Below are 16,954 nucleotides of genomic sequence, written 5' to 3' on the forward strand. Positions count from 1 at the left end.
AGCCGCTCCGCGGCATGTGGGATCTTCCCGGACCGGGGCACAAACCCGTGTCCCCTGCATCGGCAGGCGGACTGTCAACCACTGCGCCAGCAGGGAAGCCCTCAATGTAATTTTATTTAACAGTTATAATTTAAAATGTAAATAAAGATATAGATCTCCATTTTTGTCATCTGACTAAGCTGTTCTTTCCATGGATACATTCCCAGCACACCAGCGACTTTGTCTCTAGTCATAGACCCAGTGGAAGATGTTCTCCACTCCTTATTATTTGTCACCAGTCATATTCGTCTTATATAGCACCATAGCTTCTTCCCTCCTCTCCCAAAGAAAATGATGTCCTTTTTCATGACCAAACCTCCACAATCTTATCTCCTAATACTACCCTATGCTTTACTTATCAGTTACTGTTCTCAAATCAGACTTATTGAAATTCTGCAAATATTTCTCATCCCTTCACTTTTATGTTTTTGTTTTGCCTAAACTCTCTGCTTGAAAATTCTTATTTCCTACTTCTTTTATAGTCCTAGGCTTTAAAATTCACCTCTTCTACCAGACTTTCCTGGAAATCCTGAGTACAATCTTTCCTCTTTGAGCTTGTAGGCTATTAAGTACATCATCTAATTTTTAATCCATTTTGCCTGGTATTTATGTATGTGAATTACCTCCATACTAGGTTTTTAAGCTGCTTGAATGCTGAGGTAGTGCCCCAGCACCTTCTGTATTCCATGGCACTTAGCAAGATACTTGTATTTTGAGTGTTAGACAAACATGAGATATTTCTTGAATTAATAAATGAGTGAATGAATGTGATTTTACATCAGATTACCTAAGAAAAAGGTTAGAATATAAAAGAATTTATAACTACAGAAGCAATTTTGAACAGAGTAGGTTACAAAAGTTTTTTTTAATTAACACTATAAAAGCAACCAATGTATAGATATTTTAAAGTTGGTTTCACTTATAAAATTGTAGATATTAATAATGTCATTAATATCTAACTTTTACTCTTTATATCTCTTTTCCAAAATGGTCAAAGATGTTTAACTTTTGTCTTTTTCTCTTTGTCATAAATTGGTATAAATAATACTTTAAACACTCTGTGGACTAAAGAATAAAATATGACAAAAAGAAAATGACCATGACTAACTATTTACACCATCTGTTGGTAGGCTAAGAGACATACTTGTGCTTAACCAATGGCATGTATATCTACAAAAGTTCCTAACTACAGAGACAAAACAGAGATTTTTTTCTACTCAAATAGTATTTTGTGCCAAAGAAATAATCAAAAGATAATGGGAACAACAAAAACAAAGATTCACTATAATTGAATTCAAGGTTTAAATTTTTGGTGTTTTGAACCAAAATAGTTCAAGGAGTAATAAAAATAGCTTCACCAATGGAAATTTATCTTCACTACATTATGCTGTAAAAAGTCATGTACTCCAAGTATTTATGACTATCAGTGAAACTTCTAGTGAACTGGCTAAACAAAAATGTTTTAGGAGCAGTGGACATCCAAGTAACACTTACATTACTTCAAAGAATATGTGTGGCCTATAGAAACCATACCCAGAGATTACCATTAGCAGCAAATTCTACCTGAATAGCTTTGTAGGAATTAATTGAGAGGACTTCTGGTTGCCTTACTGGATCACAAGAAAAAAAACAAAAAACAAAAAAAACCCAAATAAAATAATAAGAAGAACAATAACAATAAAACTAGCATGATTATGGTTAAAGGACCATGTTTTGAAAATAAAACGCACAAAATGGAAAATCTGGATCTAGGCCTGAATTTTAGGTATGCGTAAATTATTAGTGATTTATTACTAGTTCATATAAATTTACTTAGCTTTAGTGATCATGCTTTTCTTCCACCTCTTGACATTGTTTTAGAACTTTTAAATGCATTTTTAGGACATTTAAAGACATTTTTATAGAAAAGGAGGGTTTTGGGGAGAACCATTTGGTGCTCTGATGAAATCCTTGAATACATTTAGGTAGGTAAATAGAAAAGGCGATGAACAAACTGTTCTTCCCTGGAACTCTATAGGATCATTTCTCAAAGTTTCTTACATTGAACACTAATACCTCAAGAGGTTAATAAATGCTACTAAGTAAGAAAATGAAGAAGGAATTTGCAGAATCTACAAATACAGTGATCAATGGATTGAGTAAAACTAAAAGGATTCCTTTACTTCTTGAAGCTTCCAATATCCTAATGTGCATCAGGGACCCTCAAGAAGAACATATAGTTTGTAGCACTTGCAAAGAATTGTTTGACCTAGGACCACTTTTTTATCAAACATCATGTATTAGTATGGAACACACTTTTTAATACACTGTGCTATTATTTCAAAGTAAAAAAAAACAATGATGTGCCTTACATTAGAAATATGTAAAATTATTATAGAATAATCTACCTTACATTTCTGTAATAAAAAATTGTACATAAAAAAATAATAATAATAGGGGCTTCCCTGGTGGCGCAGTGGTTGGGAGTCCGCCTGCCAATTCAGGGGACACGGGTTCGTTCCCCGGTCTGGGAGGATCCCACATGCCGCGGAAAGGCTGGGCCCGTGAGCCATGGCCGCTGAGCCTGCGCGTCCGGAGCCTGTGCTCCGCAACGGGAGAGGCCACAGCAGTGAGAGTCCCGCGTACCGCAAAAAAAAAAAAAAAAAAAAAAAATTGTACATAAAAAGATGCCATTAGAAAAGACACGCACCACTCTGTCATCATAGAGCTTCGATGTTAGGAAAGTAACTTTGTAAAAAGTTGACAAATATAAAAACTAATCGTACACTATGATGTATGCTAAAAACAGGGAGTTGAGATACGTGGTCAGGAAAGACTCGAGGCAGGTAATGTTTAAGCTTCATGTAAACAGAAGAAATAGGCTTTTAGAAGTGAGGTATTCCGTGAAGAAAGAAGGGTATATGCAAATGTTCTAAGGTGGATAGAAACTCGGCACGGTTGGGTAGTAACATACACAGGAGTTTAACACACACACCACACACACACAACACACACACACACACACACACACACACACACACACACACACACACACACACGGAGAGTTAGGCAGGCCAGATCATGCAGAGCTTAGAGCCCAAAGTAAGGGAGGTTGGATTTGATTCTTTGTGCTTTGGGAAACTTGCAGGGTTTTAAACTGAATTTTGTTATTTGATTTACATTGTGAGATCACTTTTTCTGCTCTATGGTAGATTGATTGAAAGTGGTCCCAAGTGGAACTCTGGAAGACCAGTTAAAAGGCTGCTCTAATCCAGATGAAAGATGAAAGGGGTGTTGTATTGTCAGATTCAAGATACAGTTTGATGCTTTGCAGTGGAAGATAAGAGAGAAGTAACAAATAAGCATGACCTTGATCTCCTTTTCCTCCTCTGCCCTTCTTTCCAGATAGCAGCAGCAGTGATATTTAGCATTACTTTTTGCCAAAGTATAAATTATATAAATTACAAATCTCTCTTGAGATGACTTTATTTGATGTAACGTTTGGAAGAGTTCCAAAATGATTGGCAGAAACAATGTGTAAAATCGCTTGGAATCACATCTACCTCTTTGCCTGTTCCATCCATCTTATTCTGACACTTTATTTTAGCACACCCTTTCATTTCGAATGAATCTCATTTTCTTTTATGACACTCTTGTATAGGACATGCAGATGAAAATTAATTTGGTACTATGAGAAATGAGAACTCTTTTAGTAAGGATATGCCGCCATGGCATTCTCTGCCATAGCTGTCCTTATCAGCACTATCATTTACACTAGCCAGGTGTTATTCCCCCTAAATTTAAATCTTGCTTCCTACAACTTATGGCCTTTGAGTCCATGATAAAAAAAGCAAAAGCAAAACTAAGTTAGGGAGGAACCTCTTCCATATAGAATGCTTATGCTACACAGACATACTAGTCACACTAATTTTAACTTCAGTTACTCAAATTTAAATTACATATACTTGTATATGTTAGCCAAATTCCGAGTAAATGAAAATTATAAAGAAAATAGAGTTTTCTTTAATATTCGCTTCATTTGTGTTAACGAACTGAATGGCCTCAAAAATCTGTGCATAGAAATATTTGCTTTTGAGTTTTCTAAGATTATTTAGTGAATACACTAATATGCAAGTATTTTAAGTATCTGTTAATAGCAGGTAACAGAAATACGCAGTGTTTGCTTTGGGGGATTGGCTGTGAAGAAATACCTAACAGTGAGGATTATTAAACTTTAGACGATATTAAAGAGTGAGATCAGAGAATACTTTAAAAATAGACTTACGTAAAAAAATCTGTATCTGTTATCTATATAATATATGTATATACACACAAATAAAATATACCATAGCTCAGTTGCTTTTCCGTGTAGGTCATAGAGACATTTGCCTTAAAGATTGCATCTTAAATTCTCTCTTTTTAATGAATGAAAAAATTATGTGCTTTAACATTTTCAGTTATTCACCAAAGAATTTTAAAGTAATAGCTATACATTTAGTAGACCTAGTTTCTGTTAGTTCTCTTTGGCAGTGAAGTTGTAAATAGGAAGATAAATATCTGTGAAGATATGTCCTTTCACATGCTCTTCAAGCCCTCATTATTCCTCATCTGATGTATTATAATTTTTCCTAACACATCACCCTGCTTCTAGTTTTCCCTTTCTCTAAGCCATGCTCCGTCTTGCTGCCAAAATGATCTTTCTAAAACATATCTGATCATGGCATTCCTTGTTTAAATTCATTATTTTAAAATCCAAACCATCTCTCATTGCCTGTAGGACCCGTCAGTGCATCATCTCTTTCTGTTTCTGGTTACATAGCTGACGTATACCATTGTTACCCCATTTTGAAGTTAGGAGACTGAAGCTCAGATAGGCTAAAGAACTTCAGCAATGTCACAAAGCTAATAAGTGACAGAGTTTAGGTTACATGTTATATGAATTCAGTCCTTTGAAGTTTGTTGAAAATTTTCTTAGGCACCATAAATGTTCTATATGTGCTAGAAGAGAATATGTCTGCATTTGTTGGGTGAAGTGTTCTATATATGTTCAGTGGGTCAAATTTGTTAATCTTCTTATTAAAATCTATATCCACATCCATTTTCCTCTGGTTATTCTATGAAAAGAGATGTGTTAAAATCTTTCACTACCATAATAGGCTTGTCTATATCTTATTGTAGTTGTTAATCTGAGTCTATGTTATTAGATAAAATAGTTTTATCTTCCTGAAAAATGGAATCTTTAAATTATTATAAAGTCACTCTCATTATTTCTAGTAATGCTGTTTATCTCAATAAAAGATATTAACATAACCACATGAGTTTTCTTTTTGTTAGCATTTACCTGGTATATATGTTTTTCCATCTTTGTTACTTTCTACCTTTAGATATCCTTACATTTTGGAAATCTCTCTGGTATACTGCATTTAACTGCATTTTTTGTTTGTTTGTTTTTGTTTTGTTTTGTTTTTTTAATCTCATCTGATAGGTTTTGTCTTTCAATTTTTGTCTTTTTACTGTTTTGGAGTAAATATACTGTTTCTCTTCTTTTAGTGGCTACTCTACAATTCCAACATGTTTTCTTAACTTATGAAAGTATAGAAGTCAATCACGTACCCTTTTGCTCCCATCAGAGAACACAATATTTGGAACACTTGAATTCCTTTAAACTTTAATTCCTTTAAATTCCTTTAATACCCAAATCCCACAAAGTTATATGTTATTTTAATGTATTTGAGGATAGTTAAATTCTGTCTTTTCTTTTTTAAAAAAAGACATTCTTCTTATTATTTCATATATATAGCCAGTGCTCATTTAAATTTACCTACAAATTTATAACTGTCACTGGTCTTATTTTCCTTCTTGGATTTAGAACTACTTGCATTTTAGAACAACTATCTGGGATTATTTTCCATTTATCTGAAATACATTCTTCAGAATTGCCTTTAATGAAACTCTACTAGAGGCAAACTTTCTCAGTTTTTAGTGGGTTGAAAAATGTCTTTGACTTTTGCTCTTGTGAAAATTCTACTGGAGCTAGAATTTGGGTTAGCAGTTATTTTCTTTCAACATGCTAAAGATTTAATTTCATGGGAAATTGAACATTTGCTGACAATCTCACCATCACTCTTTGGGAGGTAATCTGCCTTTTCTCACTGGCTACTTTTAAGATCACCTCTTTGTCTTTGGTGTTCTGAAGTTTCACTCTGGTACATCCAAGTGTCAGTTTCTTTTTGGTTATTTTGCTTGTGATTTTTAAGGAGAATGATTGGTCACTTTCATTGGTTCTGAAAATTTCTCAGTCATTATTTCTTCAAATATCTCTTCTGTCTTATTCTCTCTGTCCCTTTCTTTTGGAACTCAAATTACACTTAGGTGAGGCCATCTTACTCTATTTTCTATGTCTCTTAACCTTTCTTTGACTTCCTATGCTGAATTCTGCATAATTCCTTCTAGTCATGTTTCAGGTTACTAATTCTCTCTTCATATCTGAAAGCCTAATCTCTGTTAAGCCTGACCATTGAATTTTGAATTTCAGGTATTATATTTTTTATTTCTAGAAATTGTATGTGGTTCTCTTTCAAATATGCTTTATCATTGTTTATAGTTTCCTGTTACTATTTTTTTTTTTTTTTTTTTTGCGGTACGAGAGCCTCTCACTGTTGTGGCCTCTCTCGTTGCGGAGCACAGGCTCTGGACGCGCAGGCTCAGCGGCCATGGCTCATGGGCCCAGCCACTCCGCGGCATGTGGGGTCTTCCCAGACCGGGACACGAACCCGCGTCCGTCCTCTGCATTGGCAGGTGGACTCCCAACCACTGCGCCACCAGGGAAGCCCCTCCTGTTACTATTCTTAAGAGTATCTTTTATTTCTTGAAATTTAGTAAGCATTGTTATTTTATTGCTGTCTGTTAGTTCTAATATTTGAAATCTTTGCAACCAGTTTCTGTTGTTCTTGTTTCTACTGTTCTTGTTCATAAGTGTTATTTCTTTATGAGTGAAGTAATTTTTTACAGTGTGATACTCATTTTTTCTTAGAAAATTACTTGTAGGAATTCTTTGAGACCTAGTATAAAGGTGTTTTCTCTGAAAAATATTTGTCATTGCTTCTGCCACAAAGAGGCACTAATGGTCTTCAACTACTTTAAACTACCTGTTTGAGGTGTTCTTGTTTGTTTGTTTATTTTTCAGTTTTATTGAGGTATAATTGACAAATGAAAGTGTAATGTATTTAAAGTGTACAACATGATGATATGTATATTTTGTGAAAGAATTACCACAATCCAGCTAACACATTCACCATTGAGGGTTTGGTTTTGTTTGTTTGTTTTTTAAACTACCCAAGTCACATTAATTTGAGCTGCAAGTATACCCAAGGGTAGGTTTGTGATTACTAAGTGAATCTCGGGTGACCCACTTCTATGGGGGAGGGTCTCCTGTTTCGGCAAGCCCTAAGTTTTGTCTCTGTACTCCTGTGCCCCGCAACTGTGTGAAAACTGCAGCGTAATGTCACAAAGTTCCAGTAAATGTCCTCAGGCAAAAAAAAGGCTTTAGTGCATTTTAACCCTTTAGGGTCCTGCCTTCCCTTAGATTTTATTTTAATAATTTCCCTAGTACTTTATCAGCTCTCCAATGCTATTAAGAAAAAAAAAACAAATGTATGTATATGTGTATACACACACACACGCACACACTCACACTCCAGCATGTTTAGTTCTTTTAAGCAAGAGATATTATGCAAACACCTAACCTTTCAAATACTGGAAACAATCATTCAAATTCATAAGCTAAATTTTAGCAAGATTTATACTAAAGGTATAAGTAGAATAACTTAATGGGTAAAGTTAATCAGATGGCTATAAGGCAGCTTATTGTGACATACAAATTTCATCTTTAATAGAAAACAAATTGTGGAAGACCTAATTCAAGGAGAAATAGCTCATAAGTGTTCTTGGGAGGGTGAAAAATAACACCAGCAAAAATAATAATAGCTAATACTATTAAGGACTTAAAATGTAACAATTTTTCAAAGTGCTTTACATGCATTACCTTAGTTAATCCTTCCACTATATCTATGACATACCTAGTATTTTTATCCCCATTTTATACATGAGAAGACTGAGATGCAGAGAATCACAGATTATAAGTGGTATAAAAGGGAGTCAAACCTGGGTAGTAACAGTCTAAAATCTATACTTTATCTATTGATATATTGCTGCCCTAACAGTAAAGGAAAATGATGGATATATATGTTTTAATTTATGTGTGAAGAAAGGTTTCAGCTATATCTCATTGTGGGTAAAAATTAAAGCAAAACATGCATTTTAAAGAACAGTTATTACATAGTATAGGAGACATCACATAAATGTTGGCTGGTGACTGAATGTTCTTATAAGAAAGCTTTGATTATTATTGTGATAGTATAATATAAAGTATAAGGAAAATAAGTAACAGCAATAATCTACTATACTTCCAAATTGTAAAAAAGAGAGATTATTTTCATGGCGAATTTTAAAGAATGGGTCAATTAAAATAACTTTAATTTTATACTGCAGTAACTTGTGAAAACCAAGTATAATCTAGCAAAAAAACCTACAAATAACACAATAGAAAATTCAATTAGAGAGACAAAGAATACCACATACCCTACTTATATTTAGTTAATATTATGTGGAGTAAACTATTTGAGAATGAAGGATTTGAGGGAATGATTCAACTGAGTGCAACTTCAAGTTAAAAAAATGGTTACAAATATAATTAGGGAAAACTCTGATAATATTTGCAGATGACAAATGGCAAATCAGGAAACAATTTGAGAATATAGTAAAACTAATTACTTGGAACTCAACTACATTCAACCCTTGTTTAACTGGCATAAATGGGGTAACGAATAGATAGAAAGGAAACCACAGACTACCCAAAATCATGGTTAAAACAAAACTGTAAAACTAATAACAATATGACATAAAACAAATTTATGAATAATCTAGTAGTTCAGTACAGTCCACAGATGTTACCCAAAAGTGTAAAAGAAATACAAGTACTTGGATTTAAGACCCTGTAAATCATCTGCCAAAAAAGTACTGGGCTGTTAAACAACTCTTAGTAAAGATCCTTGTATTTATGAGTCTTGAATTAAGCAGACACATGCCTCCTTTCTCTTTCATTACTACCCTTAATTAGAAGTTCAACCAAAATTCTTGCTCAGTGGTGTTAGAATACAGGCATACCTTGTTTTATTGAGCTTCACTTTATTACACTTCTCAAGTATTGTGGGTTTTTTTGTTGTTTTGTTTTGTTTTGTTTTTTACAAATTGAAGGTTTGTGCCAACCCTGTGTCAAGCAAGTCATTTTCCAATAGCATTTGCTCACTTCATGACTCTGTGTCACATTTTGGTAATTCTCAGAATATTTCAAACTTTTTCATTATCATTATATTTGTTACAGTGATCTATGATCAGTGATCTTTGATGTTGCTATAGTAGTTGTTTGGGGCTGCCATGAACCACACCTATATAAGACAGCAGACTTAATAAATGTTGTGTGTTTTCTCACTGCTCCTTTCATTATCATTATATTTGTTACAGTGATCTATGATCAGTGATCTTTGATGTTGCTATAGTAGTTGTTTGGGGCTGCCATGAACCACACCTATGACAGCAAACTTAATAAATGTTGTGTGTTTTCTCACTGCTCCACCCACCAACCATTCCCCCATCTTTCTCCTTCTCCTTGTGCCTCCCTATTCCCTGAGATACAATACGATGTTGAAATTAGGCCAATTAATAACCCTACAATGGCCTCTTAGTGTTCAAGTGAAAGAAAGAGTCTTACTCTTTCTGTAAATCAGAAGCTAGAAATGATTAAGCTTAGTGAGGAAGGCATGTCAAAAGCAGAGATAGGCTGATAGCTAGGATTCCTGTACCAAACAGTTAGTCACACTGAATGCAAAGGGGAAAGTTCCTGAAGGAAATTAAAATCGCTACGCCAGTAAACACACGAAAGATAAGAAAGCAAAACAGCCTTACTGCTGATATGGAGAAGGTTTTTGTGGTCTGGATAGATCAAACCAGCCACAACATTCCCTTAAGCCAAAGCCTAATCCAGAGCAAGGCCCTAACTCTCTTCAATTCTGTGAAGGCCGAGAGAGGTGAAGAAGCTGCAGAAGAAAAGTTTGAAGCTAGCAGAAGTTGGTTCATGAGGTTGAAAGAACGAAGCCACCTACATAACATAAAAGTACAAGGTGAAACAGCAAGTGCTGATGTAGAAGCTACAAGTTATCCAGAAGATCTAGTTAAGATTATTAATGAAGGGGGATACACTAAACAACAGATTTTTAATTGTAGACAAAATAGCCTTATACTGGAAGAATATGCTATTTGGACTTTCATAGCTAGAGAAGAGAAGTCAATGCCTGGCTTCGAAGCTTCAAAGGATTGGCTGACTCTTGTTAGGTAGAGGCCGGTGCAGCTGGTGACTAACTTGAAACTAGTGCTCATTTACCATTCCGAAAATGCTAAGGCCCTTAAGAATTATGCTAAATCTACTCTGCCTGTGCTCTGTAAATGGGACTACAAAGCCTGAACAATAGCACATCTGCTGGCAATATGATTTACTGTTTTAAGCCCACTGATGAGACCTACTGCTCAGAAAAAGATTCCTTTCAAAATATTACTGCTCGTTGACAATGCTTCTGGTCATTCAGGAGCTCTGATGGAGATGTACAACGAGATTAATGTTGTTTTCATGCCTGCTCACACAACATCCATTCTGCAGCCCATGGATCAAGGAGTCATTTTGACTTTCGAGTCTTATTATTTAAGAAATACATTTCATAAGATGATAGCTGCCATAAAGAGTGATTCCTATGATGGATCTGGGCAAAGTAAGTTGCAAACCTTCTAGAAAGGATTCACCATTCTGGATGTCATTAAGCATATTTGTGTTTCGTGGGAAGAGGTCAAAATATCAACATTCACAGGAGTTTGGAACAGGTTGATTCCAACCCTCATGGATGACTTTGTGGAGCGAAAGACTTCAGTGGAGGAGGAAACTGCCGATGTAGTGGAAACAGCAAGAGAACTAGAACTAGAAGTGGAAGATGTGACTGAATTGCTGCAATCTCATGATAAAACTTGAGCAGATGAGAAATTGCTTATTATGGATGAGCAAGAAAGTGTTTTCTTGAAATAGAATCTAGTACTAGTGATGATGCTGTGAAAATTGTTGAAATGACAACAAAGGATTTAGAATAAATATTGCACAAACTTATTTAATAAAGCAATGGCAGGGTTTGAGAGGATTGACTCCAACTTTGAAAGCAGTTCTACTCTGTTTAAAATGCTATCAAATAGCATTGCATACTACAGAAAAATTGTTCATGAAAGGAAGAGTCAATCGATGTGGCAAGCTTCATTGTTGTCTTCTTTTAAGAAATAGCCACAGCCACACCAACCTTCAGCGACCACCAACCTGATGAGTCAGCAGCCATCAACATCGAGGCAAGACACTCCACCAGCAAGAAGATTGTGACTCGCTGAAGGCTCAGGTGATGGTTAGCGTTTTTTAGTAATAAAGCATTTTTTAATTAAAGTATATGCATTTTTTAGACATAATGCTATTGCACACTTAATAGACTACAATATAGTGTAAACATACTTTTATATGCACTGGGAAACCAAAAAATTCACGTGACTCGCTTTATTGCCATATTCGCTTTATTGCAGTGGTCTGGACCCCAATCCACAATTATCTCTGACGTATGCCTGTACCCCACAAGTACTGCTGTATGAACTGAGGGATAGGGCCTAGTCTATCAGGCTATCTTAGATAGCTCTGTACCATTTATTTACTACTACAAATATCTTTTGGTATATAGTTGTTTTATTCATAGTAATTTTCATTTCTTTACAAATATACTCTTTATGATTAATTATTACTTTAGTTTATCTTCTACCAGATAATCAAGAGTTGAGTGCCCTCCCAAATATATAATCATTTAGATATTGTCTAGAGAAAATTTACTTTGCTTTTTCGCTGTAAAAATTTCACATAGGGCTTCCCTGGTGGCGCAGTGGTTGAGAGCCGCCTGCCGATGCAGGGGACACGGGTTCGTGCCCCGGTTCGGGAAGATCCCACATGCCGCGGAGCGGCTGGGCCCGTGAGCCATGGCCGCTTAGCCTGCGCTCGGCAACGGGAGAGGCCACAACAGTGAGAGGCCCGCGTACGGCAAAAAAAAAAAAAAAAATTCACATAAACTATAGATTTTTGCATAAATTGATATTTAGATAAAACTCTAGGAATTATGTTTCCTTTGTTTCAGAAAACAAAAACTTTGTCTCCTTTAAAGACACACTCAGATTGGTTGGTATGATATAGCAACCTAAAACTATTTATTAAATTGAATTACTGAACTGAAGTTGAATTTCTGAATTAGTAACAAACATGGAAATAAACTAATTCTAACTAATTCATATCCTGAGAACATTTTATAGTGATTGGGGAAAAAAGAAAAAAACCCAAACCTTACTAATCATTTTGCAGCTGAGAAGACCATTATACTGAGCTGACGAAGACCTCACAACAGCAACCTATTAGAACGGAATCTTCAGCTCCCAAATGAACTTTTTTTTTATGATGGACTATATTTTTTAGAATAGTTTTAATTTAGATTTACAGAAAAATTGAGAAAATAGTACAGAGTATTCCCACATATACCCCCCCATCTTCTATTATTCACATCTTGCTTTAGTATGATACATTTATTACAGGTAACAAACCAAAACTGAAACCCTTATTGTCAACTAAGTCTATAGTTTAATTCTGAAAATCACCCTTTGGAAAATTCTGTCCTACAACATACCATGGCCTACCACATTAACTTAGACTGGGTTAATATATAAATCTGAAAGCATTAAAACTCAGTTTCATTAGAATTATCTCTGGAAGTGTAGCTAAGAAATTGATAATAGCAGTTAGTTCTTAGAGATAGTTATTGGCTGAAGGTATAAAAATGAAGGGAAGATCTTTTTCTTGTGTACCACTGTGTACCTTTTAAAGTTTTTACCAAGTATATATATTACCTATTTTAAAATTAACAAAAATTAACAAAATGCTGTAAATTCGATTACTCTATAATTCAGTCTGTCCTGGAAAAAGGGTTTACTGTGTAAATATGGATTTTGTTACCATAACTTTTATAATACATGTCCACAGCAATAAAACATTGTTGCTAACTAAAATCATACACATGTAACCTGTTCTCAAATATAGGATGGTAAATTGTTTAACATGAAGCAATCAGTATAGGAGTATTTTAGAAAATAACTAACACACGATGTTCTTAGATAAGATCACAGTGAGAAATCAGAGAATTATACTCACAAGACATGCATGTCTATAATTTAATAAAATAAGTAGTGTAGTATGCCTTATTGATTTTAGTTTTTAACTTAATATGAGTAATATGTTTTTAAAAGTTGGTTATTCTGGAGAAATTAACCCAAATTTGCCAAAGAAAATCAAAATAAAAGTTCATTAAACAATATGTTCTGCAAGGAGGGATTCATCATAATTTAGCCTCTGTACAAACAGCAACTTTCTCAGCCATTTCACTGGGAAATGTCTATCTAAATAATATTGTTGTAAAATACTTGGCTAGTGGGGTATGTACTATAGCATATTATTCTGATTTACAAGAATAAAATTATAACCTACTTTCATTTATTTTCCATATATTTATACTGTTATTATCATTATTATTATTTTACCCTTTCAATAGTCCTGGGAAGTATACTGTTGATGCCACTTTACAAAGCAGGGGATGGACACAGCAATCAAAGGTCTTTTTCTAGGTTACCCAGAGATCTCAGAGCATCGTCAACTCTACTTTCTTGACCCAGGTCAAGGTACCCTCTCTTTATATTATACTCCCTGACTGTAACTACAGCTTAATTATACAAAGCCTTAATAATTAGAAATTCAAGCAGAATTAATTAAAAAAGAGAAAGGTGATATTAAGTATTTTTAAAATAACAGTGTTCATGGAGCTTCAGAATAATCTCTCAGGATCACAACGCAGTGAGAACTGATTCTCAGGATGATCACATGATGGAGATGTTAAACTTTAATCTGCAGGCTCTATTAATTAAATCAGGAGAGTAGGATGTATCTCACAAAAATTTTCAGCGAACATCTTTTGCATTAGTGCTCAGTTATCCCGAAAAAACTCAAAACTATTAACCATATCACTTTTATCCCTGAACAGTCCAGTGAATTTTCTACAGAATATTGCAAATTGTTAGTGAGCAGAAACCATGTGGTCCTCATCAAGAGTTGTTATGATACCTATATGTGCTGTTGCATAATCAGTGCTTGTATCATACATCAGTAAATATTCATTAGGACCAAGAAGTAGGAAAATGAGTAGTTATTAAAAACCATGGAATTTGTCATCACATTAAAATTTATTTGAGATTAATTTGCCATTCTGTGTTCATCTCATTTTAGACATGTAAAGAAAAATATTTCAGTAGATGAAATCACAGATTATTGAATTCCCATATTAGGCTTTATAGTCGCAATTTAAAGCGGGGCCAAACTTAAAAACATTCAAGTAATCAAGTAAATCTCTTAAGATTATGGACTCTTAAGATTGACTTCACGTGCCAAATGTTTAAGATTTTATGTTAACAAAAATAATTTTATGATCAAAGGAGTGTCAGTGTCATAGAAATGTAGTGATACAGTTCCCAGCCATTGTTGTTTTAGACTTTGTATAGTTTAGGATTTTCAGCAGTACCTGGCACTGGTGGAGAGTGGATGATGTGTGCAAAGCCACAGTGGCAATATCCCTCCCCAACTCCTGTGAGAGGGCCGATTAGGCAACAGGAATCTGCATCACTGAAGTGCTTCAGCTCCGCCAGTGTTTCTATCACAGAGGCTGGAAACCCTGACTCATCTTTGTGCTTTCTTTTCTTCCATTGTGAGGCACAAAATACAGAACAGAGAATAGAGCACAACAAAAAACAGGGGAAAGGAGAAAGGGAAATTTTGTAACTCTAAAATATTTCATTGTTCAACGCTTTGGTCAGACCTTATTTCTGCGGCAGTAAGTAGTCAGAATTGCTTGTTTTGGGGATTCAAGGCTATTACTACACCAGAGGGAGAGCACAGTTTCCTTTATTCCCGCTCGCCCTGTTATGTATTCTAGCCTCACCCTGGCCAGATATTGAACAGAGGTACAAGACTTTTTCCCAAAGTATTTCAGTCCAGCACACTTTTTTGCTAATGCAAGAATTCGAAAAGCGCTCAGAGAATTGATGGGATTTTTAATTTTATTAATTCAAACTATTTTTGAATGTTTTCTCACTTTTTTCTAAAAAGTGGTTATACATGGGTTTCTGCCAGTTGTTTGGCGTTTGGGGGCAGTGGAGGAGTTGTAGAGAATAGGTAATTTTTCTATCTATGGCCCTTCCATAAGCAATTCTGAAAGATCTCCCACTATACTCAACACTGAGGGGTACCAGCTTTCCTTAATGTAACTCCCTGGACATAGCTATAATTTAGCTGAGAGATGAACAAGTACACAAAATCTATACTTCAAGGCAAAATAGAACACATACCTTAAGAAAACTATAAGAAAACATTTTTATTTGTTAAGAGAATCATAAGCAGGGTGTCATAGACCGGGTGGAGGGCATACTGAAAGTCATGACTATCAGAAAGCTTTATACCAAAGTGGTAAAGAGCTGGGTTTGTGAATGGTGAAGGCAAGGCAGAATCGCAACAGAGAATGACAGATTTAGAAGCACAGGAATAGAAAAACAAAAAATATGCATGAGGGGCAGAAAGCAGTTAGCAGTTCTTTTTTAGCTGAAATGTAGGGCATAGCAGGAAGACTGAGAGAACTGCATAAGTAAGGTGAAAGGCAGGAGGCATTATGTGGTTATGTATTTAGTTCTTTACTACATGCACATGCTATAAAGGATTGACTGTCTAGAACCATGTGGAATTCCAGGTAGAAAATTCCAGACCAAATAACTATAAATGATTGAACCTTATATTTTAACTTTTGTGAAGAAAGCCCTTATGAAGCATGCAGTATACTGTGTCTCACTAAAGCATGTTATATATTCCCCCCTTTCCGACTGTGTTTCATGAAGCCCTAAAAATTTGTCAGATATATTTGGAGGACCAAGGGAGCTGGTGGTAAATGAGACGGTCTTCCTCCTACCTCCTCTCCCTCATTCCCAGAGCAGTTTAACTTTTTACTGTTTTTCTTGTTAGATTACTTCTACAAGATTTCATTTGAAGAAGGAGTTCCACCAATAAAATGAAGTTTGAGTCCAGTGAGAAACCCTTGTGTAGTCACATTACTAAGAAAGCATTGACTTATCGTAAGCAGTTTATTTCCTTTAATGTAATAGACATAAATATCATGGATAGATGAATAGATAGAAGCATAGGCACATGGATGGAAGTAGTAGTACATGGTAGGGGATATTTGAATGAAAAAATATGTGTGTGGGAAGAAGTTAACATCATATTATAGAAACAGACAACTTTTAACCATTTATCTTTTGGAGAACATAGAGATCTTGTTTAATATATGGATACAGGCATTTACAAAATAATTACCTGGTTTCCTTAAAAGGGTCCGTGCCGAAAGTCCTCCACACGTTTGAACATGTTTTTTGGTCCTTAATTCAAAAGTTCTCTTTGAAAATTATTTACATCCTGAGAAAATGTAAATACTTGTAATATTTGGCATATTTGTTACCTAATAGAAAAAGGTTCTTATTAAATAATATCTCCTAAACTTAAAATAATAGTAAATAGAATCCTAGTGGTGGTTTTTTTTTTTTTTTCGGTACGCGGGCCTCTCACTGTTGTGGCCTCTCGCGTTGCGGAGCACAGGCTCCGGACGCGCAGGCCCAGCGG

General features: G+C 35.0%; 1 protein-coding gene across 3 annotated transcripts in view; it reads left to right on the forward strand.

Moving 5' to 3' along the window:
• XRCC4 (X-ray repair cross complementing 4) overlaps positions 1-16,954 on the forward strand; it is a 283,471-nt gene that overhangs the window by 229,600 nt on the left and 36,917 nt on the right. Inside the window, exon 8 of one of the 3 annotated variants that reach the window (XM_028493043.2) lies at positions 13,794-14,023. The exons of the other annotated variants lie outside the window; for them this stretch is intronic. Within the exon in view, the coding sequence (XP_028348844.1) occupies positions 13,794-13,866 (73 nt within the window). The 3' untranslated portion in view covers positions 13,867-14,023. Of the gene's footprint in view, positions 1-13,793; positions 14,024-16,954 lie in introns of those variants that run through there. 3 annotated transcript variants of the gene reach the window in all.

Source organism: Physeter macrocephalus, chromosome 8 (genome assembly GCF_002837175.3).
Source record: "Physeter macrocephalus isolate SW-GA chromosome 8, ASM283717v5, whole genome shotgun sequence".
Classification (NCBI taxonomy): Eukaryota; Metazoa; Chordata; class Mammalia; order Artiodactyla; family Physeteridae; genus Physeter; species Physeter macrocephalus.